Source organism: Ursus arctos, unplaced genomic scaffold (genome assembly GCF_023065955.2).
Source record: "Ursus arctos isolate Adak ecotype North America unplaced genomic scaffold, UrsArc2.0 scaffold_8, whole genome shotgun sequence".
NCBI lineage: Eukaryota > Metazoa > Chordata > Mammalia > Carnivora > Ursidae > Ursus > Ursus arctos.
The window spans coordinates 10,653,937-10,673,414 of NW_026623100.1; the positions used below are offsets into that span (position 1 = coordinate 10,653,937).

A 19,478-nucleotide genomic window follows, 5' to 3' on the forward strand; every position below is an offset into this window, starting at 1 on the left:
AAGGGCCACCCTTCGGGGGCTGTGGGGTTCTGAGCAAGTGACTTTCTTAACCTCTGAGTCTTCATTTCCTCCTTTATAAAATGAGGTTATTAGTAATAGTAATACACAGGGCAGCAAAAGCGTAACTACAAACTGTGCTGCAGTTTCCACCAGTACAGTCATAATTTCCTAAGGATGTACCAGAATACCCTCCTCTGAGCTGCATAGAATAGTACGTGGGAATGGGATTCTCTCTGTCCTGGTTTAAACCAGTGAAGGCGCCAACATGAGAATACGAGACCCCCGAGAGAATGTGTGTGCAGAATATCGCAGGATAGAGACTGTTTGTTCCCCCACCCCATCAGCACTAGGTGTTGTCAGTCTATCTGTCACTTTTTTTTTTCATCCCGATGGATGAAAACGTCCTCTTTAATCAGCAGATCCTGGCCATCCTAATGTGGATACCAGGAAGGTATGAGAGTCTTCTGGTTCCCATCTGGGGCAGGGTAACGGACTGTAGGAGATCAGGGTCCTGCTCCGCTTTGCTCTAAAACCTGGCAGTGCAGCAGTCAGGTTCGTACAAAGGTGCAGCCCACTCCCGAAGGTGTGGAGGGGCAGTGCCATCCACCGTTCGTCTGCCGCCCTGGTGCCACTTCAGAGTGCATGAAGCACTTTTCTCCAGGGCAGCTGTGAACCTCGTGCGGGGACTGAAGCCCCCTGTGCGCTTATGGAAAGGCTTAGGACAGTGGGAGAGAAGTGCGCTTGAAGAGGGAAGGCAGCATCTCCATGACAGAAGCAGGCGAGTGTCCTGGGCAGGGGGTGCCAAAAGCCTGAGGGGTGAGGCCAGAGTTGAGGACTGCAGGGGCACCAGGGTGGCAGCCCTGGGAGTGCACATCCAGATACAAGGCAGGGGCACTGGCTGCTTGCAGGGAGGGTTCACAGGTCCTGGAACAGGGGCATCAGCCCAGTTCGGGAGTTGGACCACCTGGTCAGTCGGGCACTCTGTGTCAGCCAGAAGGCATCGTGGGCTCTCCAAGGCTCCCTCAGGGTGGAGGCTTGGAGCAGCACTGAGATCATTGGTTCCCAGTGCTCACTGCAAATTGAGGTCATCACCCCCACGGGTTCGGGTTGATGGGTGCAGGGGGAGCGCAGACAATGGGAGTGTTAAAGCCTCTGCAGGTGATTCTAATGTGAGGCCAGGGTTGAGAACGCCTATTCTGGGGCAGCACTTTCTCAAACTTACAAATGTTTGTGAATCTCCTTTAAATGAAGATTCTGACTCTGATGAGGGCAACGCTCCTGGTCTACAGACAGCATTCGAGTAGCAAGGATCCAAATCTGTGTTAACCACCATGGAACTGTTAGCCTCACGTGGCTGTTTATTTTATTTATTTATTTTATTTTAAGTAAACCCAACGTGGGGCTTGAACTCAGGACCCCAAGATCAGTTGCATACTTTACCGACTTGAGCCAGCCAACCCCACGTGTGGCTGTTTAAATGTAAACTTAAAGTAGTTAAATTTGAAAAATCAGTTCCTCAGTCACCCTGGCCACATCCCAAGGACTCAGCAGCCCCGTATCTTATGACTAGCCTGCAGCACAGAGATCATTTCCACCACCGCAGAAAGTTCTATTAGATGGCACTGTTTGCGGGCAAGTAGCAGCTTCCTGACGTCCTGTAAGGGCTGTGCTCTTCCCATAATACTTTCACCTGTTTGTCTGTGTGTGTGTCTCCTGCACATCAGCTTCCCGAGGTCAGGGTCTGCGGTGGATTTACCCACCACTTACGCTCAGGATACAGGTAAATAATGACAGTAATTGTTAATGTATATTAGGCACCCACTAAGTGCCCACAATCACATTAAATGCTTTACATGTTAATTTCCAACAATAATCCTATTTTATAAATGGGAAGGCTGAAATGCAGCGAAAAGCCCTTGCCCAAAGGAACACAGCAGGTGACCCGTGGAGGGGAGTGGGTACCATGTAGCCCTCCTCTGCAGCCGAGTGCACTTCACTCTTATGCTGTTCTGTGGTGGTTCTCAACCAGGGCCGACGTCGTCCCCCAGCAGACGTTCGGCAGTGTCTGGAGACATACTTGACTGTCACCACTGTGGCGGGAAGGAGCACTGCCAGCATCAGTGCAAGGTGTCAAATATACCACCATGCACAGGACAGCCCCCAACACTGAAGAATCATCCAGCCCCAAGTCTCAGTAGTGCCCAGACTGAGTAACTATTGTTTGCCACCCAATAAGTTATCATGGGGAGAGGATGGTGTATAGGAAAGTGGGGAGTCACACTCCTTAACATGAGATGGTCTGTGATGTAGTGAATGAAGAGTAAAGACAAAGCCTATGTTCAAATGCCAGCTTCGTTACATATTGGCCATGTGATCCTGGACAAGTCCTTGACTCCATGCCATCCTGTGCTCCTGTCTCTGAAATGGGGATTGAAAAGATTCTTACATTACAAGGAGGCTTGTGAGGGTCATTAGGAATATGATATTGCTGTGAAAATCAAGGCTGAATAAACCCTAGCCATGAACATTTCTTGGGTGGGGAGAGATTTCTCTACGTGTGCAGGGGGAGTGAGGAAGGACCGAGGGATAAAAGAGGAAGGAAAATCTAAGCCCTGCAGACAAGGGCCATCCCTGAAACTAATCACTTGTTCTCCAGTGGCTACTTGAGTCAAATCTTGCAGAATTCCAGCTGTCCCTGGAAAGCCACAAGGAATCCAACGTGGGGTATTTGTGGACATGCTGACTTATAAGACAGTGCTGTGTAATAGGGTCTCACTACTTTTTCTCCTTCCTCTGCTATAGCTCAAAATTAGTTTCTGATCAACAGCGCCTTTCCGTCCCCATATCCTTATAAGGTCCTAGTTCCGTCACCTGGCAGGGAACAGACAACAGCTGTCTCCATGCCCAGAGGTGGACTTTGGTCACTGCCTTCTGCTTAGAAGCTGTTTTAATTGCACAGTGGCAGGTGAACAAATGGACTTCCAAGCTTGTGTATCACAACTTTATGTCCTTGAGCCTGTCTCCAGCTTCCTGTGTCACCACTTTGAGATGAGGGGATTGGGCTGGACAGCTTGGGGATGTTTGTCGGCCTTGCCATGTGGAGTGCTGGGCAGCTGCGCCTAGAGTTAAGCAAAGAGCCTGGCAACGCATCTTACGCCTGGGGCGTCCCCAATAAATGTGCCTGCACGTGACCAGGTTCCCGACCTCACCCGTCCAAATCCAGATGTGATTCATGCATTGATTTTTGTTTATAAATGCTTTTTCCCAGATTTTTTTAACCTATGAACAACAGAGCCCTAAAGCAGTTATAGCTAGTGCTGTAACAACAACAAGGGGGGAAAAACAAAGCAGACCCCAGGCCCCCACTGGGGAAAAGACTCACATGAATTGCTCCCATGGAGGCCTGTGTAAACCCCTGCCCTTGGACAAGGACTGACCACTCCCCCCTGAGGAATATGCTATGTTATCAGACCCTCATAAATGCTGACATTGGGAAACCCTCTGACTCCATTGACCCTTTCCCCAGGCCTGAATCACTTATAAAACCATGACGCCCTGAGACTTACCAGTATTGTTTGATCGAATGTGCCCCACGTGGGTGAGCAAGTGTGACATGCTCCATGGAGACTGTCCATGATACCAGGAAAAAGGGCACAGTCTTGGCCCTCACAGGCTCTCGCCTCTTAGGATATAAACAAGCTACCAGGACTGTTTAAAACAATGGTGGCATTTTTTTTTTCCCTGTCGTGCGGGCTTAAAGATTGTGAGAGAGGAAATCTGTAGGTCTGAAGATGGGTTTCTGGAGCTGGGGTGAGGAGGAGACCCTGTCAGTGCCTCCTGACGTTGGAGTAGGGAAAAGCGGTAAGGACAGTTTGGCCCTGGTGGCCAGGAAAGAGGCTCCCAGACACAGCTGTTACCTTCTTGAGAGCTCCATTTTGCCATGAGGCCGTGAAGTGAGTGTTTGGAGAGGTATGTTCTCTGCCCTTGATGATCCGTGGAGTCTTATTTCGGAGAGGAAATGGAGGAGATAGGCTGGGTGAGGGGGACAGCAGTAGGAAAGGCAAGGGGTCCAAGGACCTCCTGGTGCTTCTGAGGGCCGGGGGAATGTGAAGAGGATGGGAAGGTTCTGCTGACGAGGGAGGGGACATCCTTGGGAGAACCGTGCCTAATTGCAGTGTGGAAACAGCTCCGTGGTGCAAACTTGCCTTGTTTCTGTATCTGGACAGGGAACTGGACTCTTCTTCCTTGCGATCCAAGCACCAAGTGAGTCCTGATTCTCTTAGAGTATTTCTTGTGGGTTGTTTCTGTTTTGTTTTGTTTCGTCTGCTTTTTACTGAGGACTGATACACGTGCAAAGAAAGGCACAGATCATATGTGCGCAGCTCGATGAATGTTCACACACTGAACACACCGGACAAGAAACTGAATGAGACCAGTACCCCCAGGGGCCCCTCGTGCCCCCTGCCAGCAGGCTCTGGAACTCATTCCTGGATGGTGGACCGTGTGTAGCTGTCGAGGGATCCCCCTATTGCTGACTGCTCTTTCAGAGGAGCCTGTGTGCAGTGCCCTGGAGAGAAGTGTTAGATTAGAAACAGCCTTCCTGTCTGCGGGCTCAGCACTTGTCTCGGCCTGCTGCCTCGCGGGCACTCATCAGGTACAGTTGGTTCTCATTATCTAGAGTAGTTATGCTCCATAAAGTTGCCGTGAATCCTGAATTAGCGAATACCGAACCACTGCTCCTGGAAGAAATAGAGGAGAAATCAGTTAGCGAGCCTCTGGCACTTTCTCAACTGATTGGCCCATAACCTTGTTTTATGTGTGTTTCTGTTCAAAGACACCGTATTGTATGTATTGTTGATTAATTACTGTCCAACTCACAGCCTGCAAAACTGGAACTCAGGCCTGAATGAAGTTCGTCTGACAAACGTATTTTCCCCGCGAGGCACCTCATGGTCTTCCTGTGCTTGGGAACACTGGACAGCACTGTAGCGGTAGATGTGGGGGGTATTTTAGACAGTAAAATCATTAAAAAAAACCCCACAAAAATGCAAAAAATGTGGCACTAAGTTTACCGCGAAAAGGACATTTGTTTATAGTATGAGAGCAGAAACAGGAAAGAAACAGTCCCCTTGTTCAGCATCAGCTGGGACCATGCTCAGCCAGATATTCAAATTTTTCACTGCTCTGCCCATGTCTGCAGATGACCAGGAAGGGTCACAAGAACCAGTTTGGGCATTACAAATACATTTTAGTGAGGAGGCGACTTTGCAAATACGGAATCCACAAACAACGAGGACTGACTGTGTTGGTTGAATGAGGAACGGACGGAATGGCAGTGAGTTTGATTTGGAGGCAGACGTGAACACAGCCCCATGTCACATCATTCAGAACAGGAGCTCGCTCCCTGAAAAGCCCTTACTGCCCGAACGCTCCGCACAGTTTTGAGACAGATGTTCATATGAGAATTAACAGCCCAAGTTCTACTGTAAGATCGCCCAGCCTGGCTCATGGACAGAACCGGTGAGAGCGACTGCAGACTTGGCCAGCATGTATCAATCAGGCACCGTCTCTATAAGCTGAGACTGACAACCGATCAATAAATGCTTTAAAAAAAACACAAAAAACCCAAACCCTCACCTTTCATCTAAGAAGCCCGGCATAAACCCTCAGCATACGTGACGCCCCCCGTATCCCCAGAGTCCAGGATCCCACCCGCACTGCAGCAAACCAGGGCCGTGGCAGAGGACCTGGAGGGGAGACGGAAACGGAGGACGTTTGGTCTGTTATTGGAGCACCTAGGCACTGTTCTGGCTTCAGCTAGTTGTGATAGAGGTTAATGATGCATGCAGTTTAGACCAGAAATCTCAGAGCATAAACTCAGGCCTCTCCTTCCACAAAGAATGTTTTGAAAAGCTGGGAATGAGCCGTTGATACGTATTTTTAGGATGACAGCATAACGGAAAAAGATTCGAAGGAGCGTGCCAAAGTGTTAGCACAGCTCTCCTGGGTTATTGATTTATGGGAAACTTTCTTCTCCTTCTTTATACTTTTATCTGCTTTCTGAATTTGTACAATGTGCACGTGTACTTTTATAAACAAGGAAGACATTTGTGAAAGGGAAAAGATTCTTAAAAATTGAGGCTTCAAAAATGGCAGCGTATGCTAAATTTTCTAGTGGCGTAAGAATCCCGCCGTCCTGCTGTGTGTTAGCTTAGGGCAGAAATGTGCTTTATTTTTCTCAGCTAAAGGGCAGGAAACCCTGGTAGTTTACATTGTACAGCTCATTGCCTCTCACTCAGAAGACAGTCTTCATGACAGCTCCCAGCTTCCAGACTCACAGCTGTGTCCTGCCAGTCACATGGGGTGTAGGCCACTGAGTCCCAGCCTCATCCCCTCAGTGGGTCATTACAAAAGTCTTTCTGAATAAAAGAAACACTACCCAAGGCAGAATTGTAATAGGCACCAAAAGGGAAAAAAAAAAAAAATAACTGTCCAGTAAGTCAAAATGAGGTGATAAGAGTCGTCTGCCCCACAGAGGACCAATTGGGTTTCTCTAGAAATGGTGTAACATTGAGGATTTTGTGAATGGCTAATTTTAAGTCTTCCTGTATACAAATAGCTTGGTCAAAATGGCAAACATGGGTCCAAAAACTGTGTGGTTTTCTTCCCCATTGTATTTAGAGTTGGCGGGGGGAGGGGTATTTTCAGAGTGGTATATGTAGTAGGCTCCCGGGAAGATGGATGACAGTTGGGCTGCCATCTTGGGCAGTGCGTAGCTGCGTCAGAGCCTGCCTGCCAGCAGGCTGTCCACAGTGCATGGCGTCTACAAGAAGGAACAGGCTGCTTGCTGTTCTAGAGAGAGTGGCTCCGGTGGGCACTGTGTTGCTTAGGCCAAGCTCCTCCATGACACAGACTGCATGGCTTTGTTCAGGCCTTGCTGGCCTTTCCACTCTCCCCAGCCCATGAGGGGCACTGCAGACCCGGAGATGACCAGGACAAGGCACCTGTCCTTACGGTGTGCTTCATGAGGAGACAAGGACACGCACAACATCAGGATGTAGTCTGCATGAACCATCATGGACCATGTCCTTGGGAACCAAGAGTCAGCCTGGCCACCTGGCCCAGCAGAAGGCTGGGGGACAACTCAGTGCTTGCTTTGTTGTCGTTGTTGTTGTTATCACAGGAGAGGACACTGACAAATGGCTTCCTGGCCTCCATCATGTCCTGGCTAGGGTTTGACCAAAGTGTGCACCTCGTCTCAAGTGGGAATCACAACAACAGGATACCAACGGCACCTGCTACGGGGGCAGCTCGCACTCTTGAGCTCGCATGGTGCCAGACGCCGTGCTGAGTGCTTCCCGTGGGTTGTCCCATTACATCTTCACGATCACGTAGGAGGCGTGGATAGTGGATGATCTCGTTCAGTCTGCAGTCACGTCAGGAGAGGTACACATTGCTCCTTTCCTCATTTTGCACTGAAATGGAGTCACAGAAAGGTTCTGGAATTTGCCCAAAAGCACCTTGCTAGCCCGAGGCCTTATTCCTAGACATGGAGGCCCCAGGGCCACATCAGTAGCTGCTCTGTTTCCGGGCCCCAGGGAGGAAGCAGTCCTCATTACCACAGCCTGTTGAACCAACCTGAAGAGCAAGAGCGTGTGGAAATGGACACTCCAACAATAGACGGACTTTTCGAACTAAACCCTTGAGGTGCGACAGCATGTGAAGAAGGCATCTGGAGAAAAGCTAGCGTATAAACTCGTAGCCTCCCTCTTTGACGGAATCATATCCTCAAAAGAACAAAAATGACTTTTCCCTACCAAAAGTTGCCCTCCTATGAAATTAGGTTATTTAGGGCAAGCTTCGTGGCTCTCACAGCTTCCTGCATCTAAAGCATTCCGTCTTCCGGAAATTTTACTCCACGTCTGCTGTACAACAGGTCAAGTTTGCTGCCTTCCTTTCCAGGGGAGATGTGTTTGGGGGAGTCCCTCTCTGTCAGGCTCTCAGGAAAGGAGATCACACAGATACAGACGTGAATTGATGGTTTCCTGTGTGTGAGAAACGTTCCTGGGCTGTTCATTGCAAACCCAAGCATACTTGACAGCTTGCAAAACCTGTTGTCATTTGGGGAGGAGAAACTGAGATGTCAGAGCCCTTTAGCCAAATCCCCAGAAGATTAAGGTTGTCTGTGTGTTGAGGTAGAAAGGAGTAAACAAAGGAGTGTTTTCAGCTCCTTTCATTTAATCTGCTGCCACATCTGTATTATCCTGGGATTAATGACATTTTGAACACGTTTAATCTCAGAAGCAATTTTATGGTTGAACCTTGACCCCGAGTATTCGTGCTGTTAGAGCTACCACACAGGGAGTTTTCTGGCCTTTGAAACCTGCCTTATCCTGCACATTACCTGTGTCTTCATTCGCTTCTCCTCCTTCCTTGTGGAGTATGGCGCACTGCGTATGCCCCGCGGTGGTGCCAAGTGCGGGGAACAGGGGTGCAGACCAGAGTGGCCACCTGGGCCTTCGGCCGCAGCTCACCCAGCTGCTCTGCTGGGCTGGCCTGGGACAGGCACTTCCTGCGGGTTACATGGGCTCCAGGTGGAATCGCGGGCCTCTCTGAGCCATGATAGGCTGGTGGGATGCTTGGTGGCTTTTCTCCCTCCTTCCCGGTGTCTGGAATCTCGCCCCCCCCTCCTGTGTCCTCCACCCATGAGGCTGGCCCTGGACCGTCCTGTGAAAGGGTCTAGAGGCTGTCAGGGTCCTTGTGGCCCATTTGCATTCCTGACAAGGAAGGAAGTGGGCAAAGGGAGAGCACAGAATACAAAGAAAGGCCACCTACTTCCAAAAGAAATAGGAACCAAAAAAGAGAAATGACTGGTGAAAGATCTGGGCCATACGCCTGGCCCAGGTTTGGTGACGCTGCCATTGTAGTTCGCTAAACCCCACACTGGCCCGGCCTGGCACAGGTGCAGCGCTCGCTCACTCCCCTGCATCTGCCCATGAGCCCCGGATGCATGTGCACGCTTACACAGTACAGTCAGAAAGGCGGCTGTGCACGGACAGGCAGATCAGAGGCCGGTGCCCCTTGCCTGCTTGGGATGAAATCTGCCAGCTCGCTCTCACTGTAAGGAAGGAAGAACCGCCCTTGCCAAGCCAGACCTGGTTGCACTGTTTACAAGACCGCCGTTCCCATGAGCACACCGGACAGGAGAACAGGATTTGCCCCTGGTCCAGGGAGATGCCAGCCTTGAGCCTAGTCCAAGAGGGCCCCCAGCCTGTCTGCCCTTGGGGTCCCCAGCCTTGCTGTAGGCCTCCATCAGCACAGCCCCCAGGAATGTTCTACAGAACCTTTTCCAGTGATTTTTTTAAATACCCTTTTTGGCTCAGATAGGGTTCTAGGAATTCATCAGAGCTGTCTTGTGCCCTTGCGATGAGAGTGACACATGTGTCCGTGGCCGCAGGCAGACCTGAGGGGCTGGAGAGCCAGCCACAGCTCTCGGAGGTGCCACTCAGCCTCCAGTTTAAAACTCGGGATGGAAATTTTCTCTCTGTGCACACTGAGTCTTGACAGAATTATTCCGAATATTTTGTTGACTGAAGTAATGAGTTTAAACCCGTAGTGAAGTCCTCTCTCCAGTCTGCCTGTGTTGTGGCAAAGGCTCCTGACCGGCACAAGTGGGGCAGAGCGGGGAGGACGGCACCACCAGACATCTCACTCAGGCCAGGAGAGAGCAGAGGCACGACTGTCACTGAGCGTGAGGAAAAGATCAAAGAAGTGGAAAGCACCTGTTTAAGAAAAAAGTTAAAGTCCAGAAAGACCATGAGGACTCCCTGGAATGACGGATTGAGATTAAAGGATGAGAAATGCAGACTTGCTATAAAACATGGAACCTGTGTGCCCGACAATCACTGGGTCTTCTGGACAAGAGATAAAACATAAAAGAACATCGTAAAGGAGCTAATATTAGAACACTACATGGTGCATAGTCTCTGGAGCGCATCTGTTAAATAAATAAGAAGTTCTAATGACCAAAAGCATAGATCAGTGAGGTAGACAGTGAACCAGCAGATATATTTAACACTAGGCAGCGGGGCAAATCTCTTAAGAGAGTCACAGAAGAATTAGGAAAGGGAGAGCATGTTCAGCAAGACTGACCAGAGCAGGCTTCATGGAGGAGGCGACATCTGGGCAGACCCTTCATGGGCAAACGGGGATGATTCTGGAACAGGGTGTCCAATCCCTCATCACCTGGACTGTGGCCACAGCCTCCCTTCTCGCCTCCCAGTCTCTCCTCCCTTTTCGATCAGACTTCCTCTCCACACAGCCTCCAGAGCATGCCCTTGATTCAAACCCCGTGGCTCCCCATTGTGAACAGGAAAAAGGCCAAGAAGACCCTTCTCAGTCGGCCTGTGCCTGGTCCTTCAGCCCCTCATGGCCTGCCTGCCCATGGCTCTGCCTTCTGCCCCCTCCACCTGGGAGGCCTCTCCTTGCCCCTCTGCTCAGCCTGGGAGGTTCTTTCTCCAGGTCCCAACCCAGCTGGCACCTCACCTGCCACGTAGCAGTGTTAGGCCCTGGGTCCAGCCAGCACTTTGTAAACTGTAGCGTCTTCCAGTTTCCACCACGGTCGCTTATTTGTATTCAGTCTTTCCCAATAGACTTGGAGATTTTGACAGAACAGATCATTGGTGGTTTATTTTTCCACCTTAACATTTAACACAGTCCTTGCACGGTGCAAACTCTGAAGGGAGGGAGAGAGGGCAGGAAAGATGGAAGGAGGGGAGGAGGCAGGAGGAGCAGGAGAGCAGAAATGTTGAGCTCCGGCTAACAGAAAGGATTGTACATCAGAAGTAGTCTGAGCACATCTGATTGTCAAAATCAAGCATGGAACAGAGAACATTTTGGGGAAGAAGAGATGAAGGGTAAGGGTCAGGAACAAGGAGGAATTCCCAGGTTTAGGAGCAAGAGTCCTGGACAGGGACCTGGAGAGGGAACGCCCACGGAGGACAGGCCTCCCAAGCAAGGTTATGCAGCTCCATCAGTGCTGCGAGGGGGAGAGCAGGGGGAGGACGGGGAGACCCCGGGATTTACCGTTTCAGTGGTCCGGTGGATGGAGAAAGCAGTGTTCATGGTGTGGCCAGGTCAGGAATTAGCTGAAGAAACACAGGCAGAGGCCACTGGAGCAGAGGGTGGAGGAGAACAGAGGACTTGGGGCTTCAAGGGGATGGTGAGGCTCAGTGGAGACAGTTCCGTTCGAGCTGTGGGAGAGCCAGGCACTTTGCAAAGCAGCAAGGAAGAAGTCAGCGGCCAGGGAGAGCCTGAAGAGGCAGGAAGGGTCAAGGGATGAATGGAAGAGATGGAGCAGGGCTCCCTGGGGACCAGCGGGGTGGGGGTCCAGGAGCACCCAGGTGAGCGGGAGCCGTTCCCAGCTGTCCAGGCCAGGGACAGGTCAGTGTGTGAAGGCAGAGGCCCTTCCCAACTCTGGCACGAGACTGAAGCTTCCAGAGCCGTGGCTCCTGTCCCCTGCCCTTCCTTGGTGACCCAGGGACGGAGAGAAAAAGACTGCAGGCTGAACTGGAGGCAGAAACTAGAACAAATAGAGAAATATCCTATCGTGGCAGAGGAAGGAATGGCGTATGTCAGGCCACCAAGAACAATGATGCCAACTCATTCCAGACATCTGCATGCATTGCTGCGACATGGACCCTGACCTCCCCTTGCTGACTGAGATGTTGAAGGGAAAGTGGGAAGGGGCCAGGGGCCAGGCATACGGAAATGCCCTTCTGTCTTTGCTTTGTGTGGAGGCAGGCTCGTGGGGAACCTTCGGGTTCAGCGTACTTTTGATATACCTGTGAGAATTTTAATTCTGTTTAATCCATAGCTTTCCTTGAAGAAAGTAAGCTTGCTTCTTTTTTCTGTGGCTGAAGGTAATAAATTTTCATCATAGAAAATATGAAAATACAGAAAAGTTGAAAAGGGGGCTCCTGGGTGACTCAGTCATTAAGCGTCTGCCTTCGGCTCAGGGTGTGATCCCAGAGTCCTGGGATGGAGCCCCACATCGGGCTCCTCTCTTATGAGCCTGCTTCTTCCTCTCCCACTCCCCCTGCCTGTGTTCCCTCTCTCGCTGGCTGTCTCTCTCTGTCAAATAAATAAATAAAATCTTTAAAAAAAAAAAGTTGAAAAGAGGGACAGCAACCCACAGTATTACCTTCCAGAGATAAGCAGTGTGGACACGGAAGAGAATTCAACAAAACCTTATGGTTTTTTGAAGACACTATTTTTCTTCTCTCTAGAACATCGAGGAAAATAGCTGTGGCTGGTTTTGGTGTCACTCTCTGCAAAAGGAAGGTTATGGGTACTGTTTTTTTAAAAACGAATAACTGTGTGTCTACAAAACTTCCAAGCAAATCAGGAATCACGTAGTATGTACTAGCCCAAAATGACAGGCTTATAATAAAGAAATCCAATCTATTTATGTACTTACTTTTATCTCATTCCAGAAAATATTCCGTGGGAGGAAGGTGGCTTTAAAATGTGTGTACGGAAACAGCTGTATTTAATATTTTGTGGCTCAGACTAGATGCATCTTTAAGTGAGGAAACCAAGTCCCCTAAAGAAAAGTAATAGTCTCGCCAGAAAGGCTCCCAGGCCCTCTTTCCTCCTCCCTCACCCACCCCGCCCTCCTGCCCTCTGTGCGGTGTTCTGTGCATGGGAGAAGCAGAAGGTGGGACTGGACAGGGCTGGGATGTTTTGCATAACCTTGTGTCTCTACCCCCAGAGAAGGGTCCGCCTGCTGCAGCCGAGGGCCAGCCTGCACCACCCTGGATCACCATCGCTCGGCAGAAGCGCCGAGGGACCTCGGACCAGCCCCCAACCCAGGAAGACAAGCCCAGGGCCCGCACCGTGAAGTCTGAAATAGGAAAGCAAGCCAAGGCGCCCGAGAGAGCCCAGGTGCACAGAGCAAACGCTTTCTGTCTCTGTGGGTACAGGAGGGACCAGCCAGCTAGAGCTGGGGCCTAGCACCCCACACATTCTGAATGGTCATCACAGGGACCCTCGCCTGTGATGATTGCTGACGCCTGCCCGCTCTGTGTGCGGGGCTGTTAGAAGTGGGTAGAGACAGCCCTCTGCTCCCTGCCTCCTAGGCAACGCAGTTCAGCATCTGGAGAAATGGAACGGGGTTAAAATAACTTCTCCGTTAGAAGCGTGGTGACCATGTCAGCAGCTCCATCTCGGCTCATCGCGCGGTGATGGATGAGCCCTGCTTTTGCTGCTGTGCTGGCTGCCTGCTGGGGCTCCGTATTCCTCACCTTGGGCTGTAGGGCTGGGACCCGGGTTTCCACTGTGTGCTCCAGGCTGAAACAGTGTTCTCAAACCCAAGCAACTATGCGTGGAAGCAGGATGAGACCCACAGCTTTTGTATCCCCCTGATAGCCACCATGATAAACCCATAAGCATGCTTCAGCCGTGTGAGGAAACGAGCCTGAGCCTGCAGTAGGACCTGCTTCCCTTCATCTGAACCAAAACCTCCGTCATACCTCCCCTTGAAAACCTTCATGCAGGCCACGGGAATTTATGAAGCAAATATTAACCAGTCATCTTGATTTGGGCTTTGACGTTCATACCGGGTGTTAAAAACCTCAAAACTGTTTCCAAACACAGTTCACCTTGACGTTGAAATGGAATCCCTGCCATCTAGCCTGTGGGGCTGAGGCCAGGTGTGGGAACAGGGCAGAAGCCATGATGTCTGTGTGGGCCAAACACCAGGCCGCACGCTAACTCAAGTCTGCCACTCTAAAGGCCCCTCTCAGCAAGGGCACAAAGCAGAGCTCTGCCAAGAAAGTACCAGTGGCACGACTCATCTCTGCACAGAAATGTCGTAGCCCATTGCCTTCGGTTCTGTTTGCCTCTGTGGGAATCTCGGGTGACCAAACAGCGTGCGTCTCTCTTGTGTCTTAATAGGAGCCCGTGAAGCAAGCCGACTTCGTCCGCAGCAAGTCTTTCCTGGTGGCTCCTGCCAAGCCCACTGTGGACCGGAGGCAGGGGACCAAGCTCTGCCTCCAGGAGGGGCTGCAAAGAGGAATCTCGTTGTCCCATCAGAACCTGGGTATGGAGCCTGCAAGCTGTACCAAACACGGTGAAATACGTTTCCGGGATTGGTCCTGCCTCTTTCCATTTTCTTTTCTTTTTCCGAATTATTTTGCCACATTGATGTTTTTGAACAGCTTTTACTGACATGTCATTTAGGTGCCATAAAACTCACCTGTTTTAAGTGTACAGTTCAGCGAATATATATTGACAACGAGAATATATTTACCGACTTGTACTACCGTCACGGTCCAATTTTAGAACACTTTCTCACCCTGAAAAGAAACCTCATGCCCATTTACAGTCATTCACTGCTCCCAGCCCAGGGCTAGGCAACCACTAATCTACTTTCTGTCTCCATATTACTTGTCTTTTGGGGACATTTCTCATAAACGGAGTCATAAAATATGTGTGCTTTTGTATCTGGCTTTTTTCACCAAGCATAGTGTTTTCGAGATCCATCTCTGTTGTCACGTGTATCCATTATTTTTAAATTTATTTTTCACTGTGGTAAAATACATACAACGAAATTTACCATCCTAGCCGTTCTTCAGCATACAGTCTGGCAGTGTTAGAACATTCACACTGTGGTGCAAACCAATCTCCAGAGCTCCCGCAGTTTTATTCTGAAAGTTTCTCTCACCTCGCTGCTTTGCTGGAACCGTTTTCGAGCCTGCTGTTCTGAAGTCTTTTTATGACATAAATTATTCTACGCCTAAATCTTCTTTACATGTTTACGCATTAGTGGATTTTATGTCTGAGACCACAGTTAAGACCTTGACGTATATTTTAAAGAAACACAAGAGGCTTAAGTGGAAATCCAAACTCATTTCTCATGTTTCTGTTTGTTTTGTCTTCTTTCCAGCAGCTCAGTCTGCAGTGATGACGGAGAAAGAGTTGCATCAGCTGAAGAGAGCCAGTTATGCCAGTGTAGATCAGCCATCCTGGATGGAACTTGCCAGAAAGAAATCTCAAGCGTGGAGTGACATGCCCCAAATTATAAAATAGGCTGACAGCCTGCTGCTGCAGAATGTCCACTACCTTGACGGGTCACTGAGTCAGAAACGGCCAGTAAATCAAGGCAAACAAACTGTGAAACTGAAGAGTGATTTTATCATCATGTTAGGGGAGAGCAAGCTTGGGGAAGAGGAAGGAACCAGGCCAACAAAGACAGACACACAGCCACAATCCTGGGCCAGAGGTGCCCTAAAACAAGAACACCATTGAAAAGGGCCGGGAACAAGGCCCTGTGCCCAAAGGTATGAATGTGAGTCTTTGAGAGTTGCCTTGATCAAGAGGGCTCGGACAGGAAGAGAGCGGAAGTGAACCATGAGCCTGAGTGAGAAGCGCCTGCAAGGTCAGCGGAGAAGGTCTTCCGGGAGAACGTGTGTCTGTGCTTCCACCCGAGATCAACCCGTGTCTCTGGTTCTCGTCTTGCCTGTGGATCCCGTCTTCTCCTTTCATGTTTACTCTTAGGCATGACATTTTTGGTAAAACAGGGATGCCGTTTCCAAGAGCAGCTATAAAACCGTCTTCCTGAAGATAGTCACTCTGAGAAGGAGTGGAAGGAGCATAGCCGGGTTCGTCAATTCACAGACTGTTTCCAAAAATAATTTTTAAACTTTTCCACAAGGCGTCTGTGTCCTTGACCATTGCACAATGCATTGCCTGTTCAATAAAAGGTTTCAAACATGCCTCTGTCATATGTGTGAATGTCCTTTCTACTGAAGCTTAGAGAATGTCCTCCAGTGCTGAGTGAAATGCGGTGTATAGAGTTTCAGTGTGTGTGTGTGTGTGTGTGTGTGTGTGTGTGTGTGTGTGTGTGTAAAATTCAGATTCTCAGTTGGGTTGATTTAGGGTTTTTTGAGATTCTTTTTTCCATTAAAATTTCAGTGTTTATTTTTGGAAATCAGAAGATAATGTAGGTTTTTTTTTTCCTGTTTTCATCTACTTGGTGCAACATCTTAAAAATATAAAATTTCTAAAAAGTAGTAATTCTTTAGCATCAAATTAATCTAACGTGCACATTTCTATTGAAAACTAGGTTATCAGTGTATTAGCCAGGATGACCCATGAATGTAGAAAGTGGAGAAGCCAGCAGAGGAAGAGCATATATTTAGGATCTCAGAATTGTGTCTCAGTTATATAATACCTCTATTTTTAAAAACAATTCCAATTTTTTCCTTTGAACCAGCTAATCTTCATAGGAATATGTACAGCTGGGAGCACGTAGCCACCCAAATCAGTAAGCCTTTATAGATATTATAATTTGATTTTAGATACCCTGAGTTCTACTTTTATTATATTTCCTATTCTCATGAATAATTAGTTTCCTAGCTGTTAGAACTACACTTAATCTTGATGAACTAGAACTTGATCGAGCCTGCCTTTATTGAGAAAGTCCCTGGACAGCTCTTTTTTTTCCTAACCAGATTGATTTATTAATTTCATTCTCTTAGAGAACATCAATACTGAATGCCACGGTAAATGTGCTCTAAACAAGAACTCTGTCCACCTAGAATTGCTCCAACAGCTTAGACATAAATAATTTTAACTCGAAAAAAAAATTTTGTTGGCTGTTAATATCCTAAACCACCATTTCCCTTATTAGCAGAACAGTTCAGATGAACCATTTTGAGGCCGTAGATTTGACCATAAGATCAAAAGTACTTGGTTCAGTTTATTCAAATAGAGGTTGGTATTCTCTGTGTATTTCAGGACATGATTTCATGCTCTCTGGCACCTGGTAAGTTAGAAGAGTATAGATTTTTAAGACACTGGGAGAATTCACGGGAGGATGGCCCTGTATCTGCCACCCCCACGCATGAAGGTTGTGATTTTCTGCAATCACAGGAGAAGCTGAGACAGTGGCCAAAATTTGGAGATGCTGGATGAAGTCTAGAGTGGCAATGGTGATGGTCCAAGTCTGCAGGGAATTGCCAAGCTTGGTTTTTCTGAGAAGAAACAGGGAACAATTACTGAGTGTCTCCTGTGTGCCAGGCCCTGCTCTGAGTGCATCATACGTATTATTTGTAATTCTGTCCACAATCCTTTGGGAGTAAGTACTTATCTCCACTTTACAGATAAGGAAACTGAGGCACATTAAGGTTAAGGTCTCCTTTTTTTTTTTTAAAAGATTTTATTTTATTTATTTGACAGAGATAGAGACAGCCAGCGAGAGAGGGAACACAAGCAGGGGGAGTGGGAGAGGAAGAAGCAGGTTCATAGCGGAGGAGCCTGATGTGGGGCTCGATCCCATAACACCAGGATCACGCCCTGAGCCGAAGGCAGACGCTTAACCACTGTGCCACCCAGGCGCCCCGAGGTTAAGGTCTCCTGTCCAAGATCTCACAACAGGTGAGCACCTGGTAATTGACTCCAGCCTTTCAATACTACCCTTCAATGATGACCCCATTTTTAAAAAGCATTAGCATGGAGGTGAATCTATGTCCTCGAAAACATAATATAGACAAGAAAGCCCTGAACTTGACCTTAAGGGCCCTTATGTGGCTACTGAATGTTTGTGTCTCCTGAAAAAATTCGTGTTAAATCCTAACACCCAGTATGATGGTATCAGGAGGTGGGGCCTTTTGGGAGGTGATTAAATCTTAAGGGTGGATCCTTCATGAATGGGATTAGTGCCCTTATAAAAGAGTTCCCAGAGATCTCCCTGCTCTTTCCAGTATGTGAGGACACAGCAATAAGACGGCTCTCTGTGAACCAAGAAGATGGCTCTCATCAGACACTGGATCTGCCAGCGGCTTGATCTTGGACTTCCAGCCTCCATCCAGAACCGTGAGAAAGAAATGTTTGTTGTTTATAAACAATCCAGTTTATGGCAGCCCTAACAGACTAAGACATGTGTCCTGGAGACAAGCATGTACCTCATGATGCTTCCCTGGGTGGCTACATTCACCCTTATCCTTCAGTTCCCAAGAAGGACTGGAGAAAGTATGAGGGTTCTTTTGTAATTTTTAATCATGAGTACCTACATGAACTATGAGATGTTTTCGTTCATTCATTCATTCATTCATTCATTCATTCTGTTGACAGTTCTGTGCAGGCACTTGACCGGGGTGGCACACTGGTAAGCAAATGGATAATAGGCATTCTAGCTGGGGGTGGGGGGTGGGCACTAATAAATAGACATGAAACATGAGAAAAACACGGGAAAACAGCAATACCTGCAATGGCGAGCTTAAAACAGAGGGACTTTGTTGTGGCAGAAAAGTTTATTTGAGAGTGGGTGGTTGGGAAAGGATTTGCTGAAGAGGTGACCTAGTTATAAAAATGAACCAGCCGTGCAGAGATCTGGGGGCAAACACTATGGGCAGAGATGACAACTGTATAAAGTCCCAGGACCTCAGACCTGGCATGGTCAGGAAGCAGTGTAGCCGGTGGGTACAGGACAAGAGGGAGAAGCAGGTACAGACACCAGGAAGCAGGCTGGGCCAGTTGTGGGGGGCCTGGCAGGCCATATGGGGAGGTGAATTTGTTCTACGTTCTTTGGGAAGTCAATGGCAAGAAGTGATGGGAGGTGATGGGCTTGACATTTTAATATGGCGATACCTTCTAGGTGAAAATGTGTGGCGCACAGGTGGAAACAGGAAGCTAGAAGCCTGTTCCATAGTCCATGTGGGATCATGGTGGTCTGGTCTAGGTGTAATGATGGAGGCAGAGAGAAGTGGACAGATTGAAAATACTTTTTAAAGGGAGTATAAAATCCAGCATGCTGGTGGGTTTGATTTCGTGTGAAAGGAAAGGATGGACATAGAGATGACACCTAGATTTTTGGTTGGAGCTCCCAGATGAGTAGTGATCCATTTACAGAAATGGAATTGTGGGAGGATTTGCCACAAAAGGAGCTCAAATTTGGACATTAAAAAAAATTCAACCGTAATGAACATACAGTGTTATATTAGTATCAGGTGTACAATATAGTGATTCAGCAATGCTCTACATTACTAGTGCTCATCAAGGTAAGTGTTCTCTTAATCGCCTTCAGCTAGCTCACCCATCCCCACCCGCCTCCCCTCTGGTAACCACCAGTTTGTTCTCTATAGTTTGTTTGACAGCTCTCTCTAGTTCTCTACGAGTTTGTTTTTCTGCTTGTCTCTTCCTTTCTGTGTTCATTTGTTTTGTTTCTTAAATTCCACGTATGAATGAAATCATACGGTGTTTGTCTTACTGTGACTGACTTACTTCACTTAGCATTATACCATCTAGATCCATCCATGTTGTTGCAAATGACAAGATTTCATTCTTTCTTATGGCTGAGTAATGTTCCATTGTATGTATGTGTGTGTATATATATATATATACACCACCTCTTCTTTATCCATTCATCTATGGATGGACACTTGGGTTGTTTCCATATCTTGGCTATTGTAAATAAT

General features: G+C 48.4%; 1 protein-coding gene across 1 annotated transcript in view; it reads left to right on the forward strand.

Moving 5' to 3' along the window:
- Nucleotides 1–15,776, forward strand: part of CRACDL (CRACD like) — a 126,260-nt gene extending 110,484 nt beyond the window's left edge. Inside the window, exons 8-10 of the mRNA XM_057309310.1 lie at nucleotides 12,773–12,945; nucleotides 13,957–14,101; nucleotides 14,948–15,776. Coding sequence (XP_057165293.1) covers nucleotides 12,773–12,945; nucleotides 13,957–14,101; nucleotides 14,948–15,090 — 461 coding nt within the window. The 3' untranslated portion in view covers nucleotides 15,091–15,776. The remainder of the gene's footprint in view (nucleotides 1–12,772; nucleotides 12,946–13,956; nucleotides 14,102–14,947) is intronic.
- Nucleotides 15,777–19,478: the final 3,702 nt, after the last annotated feature.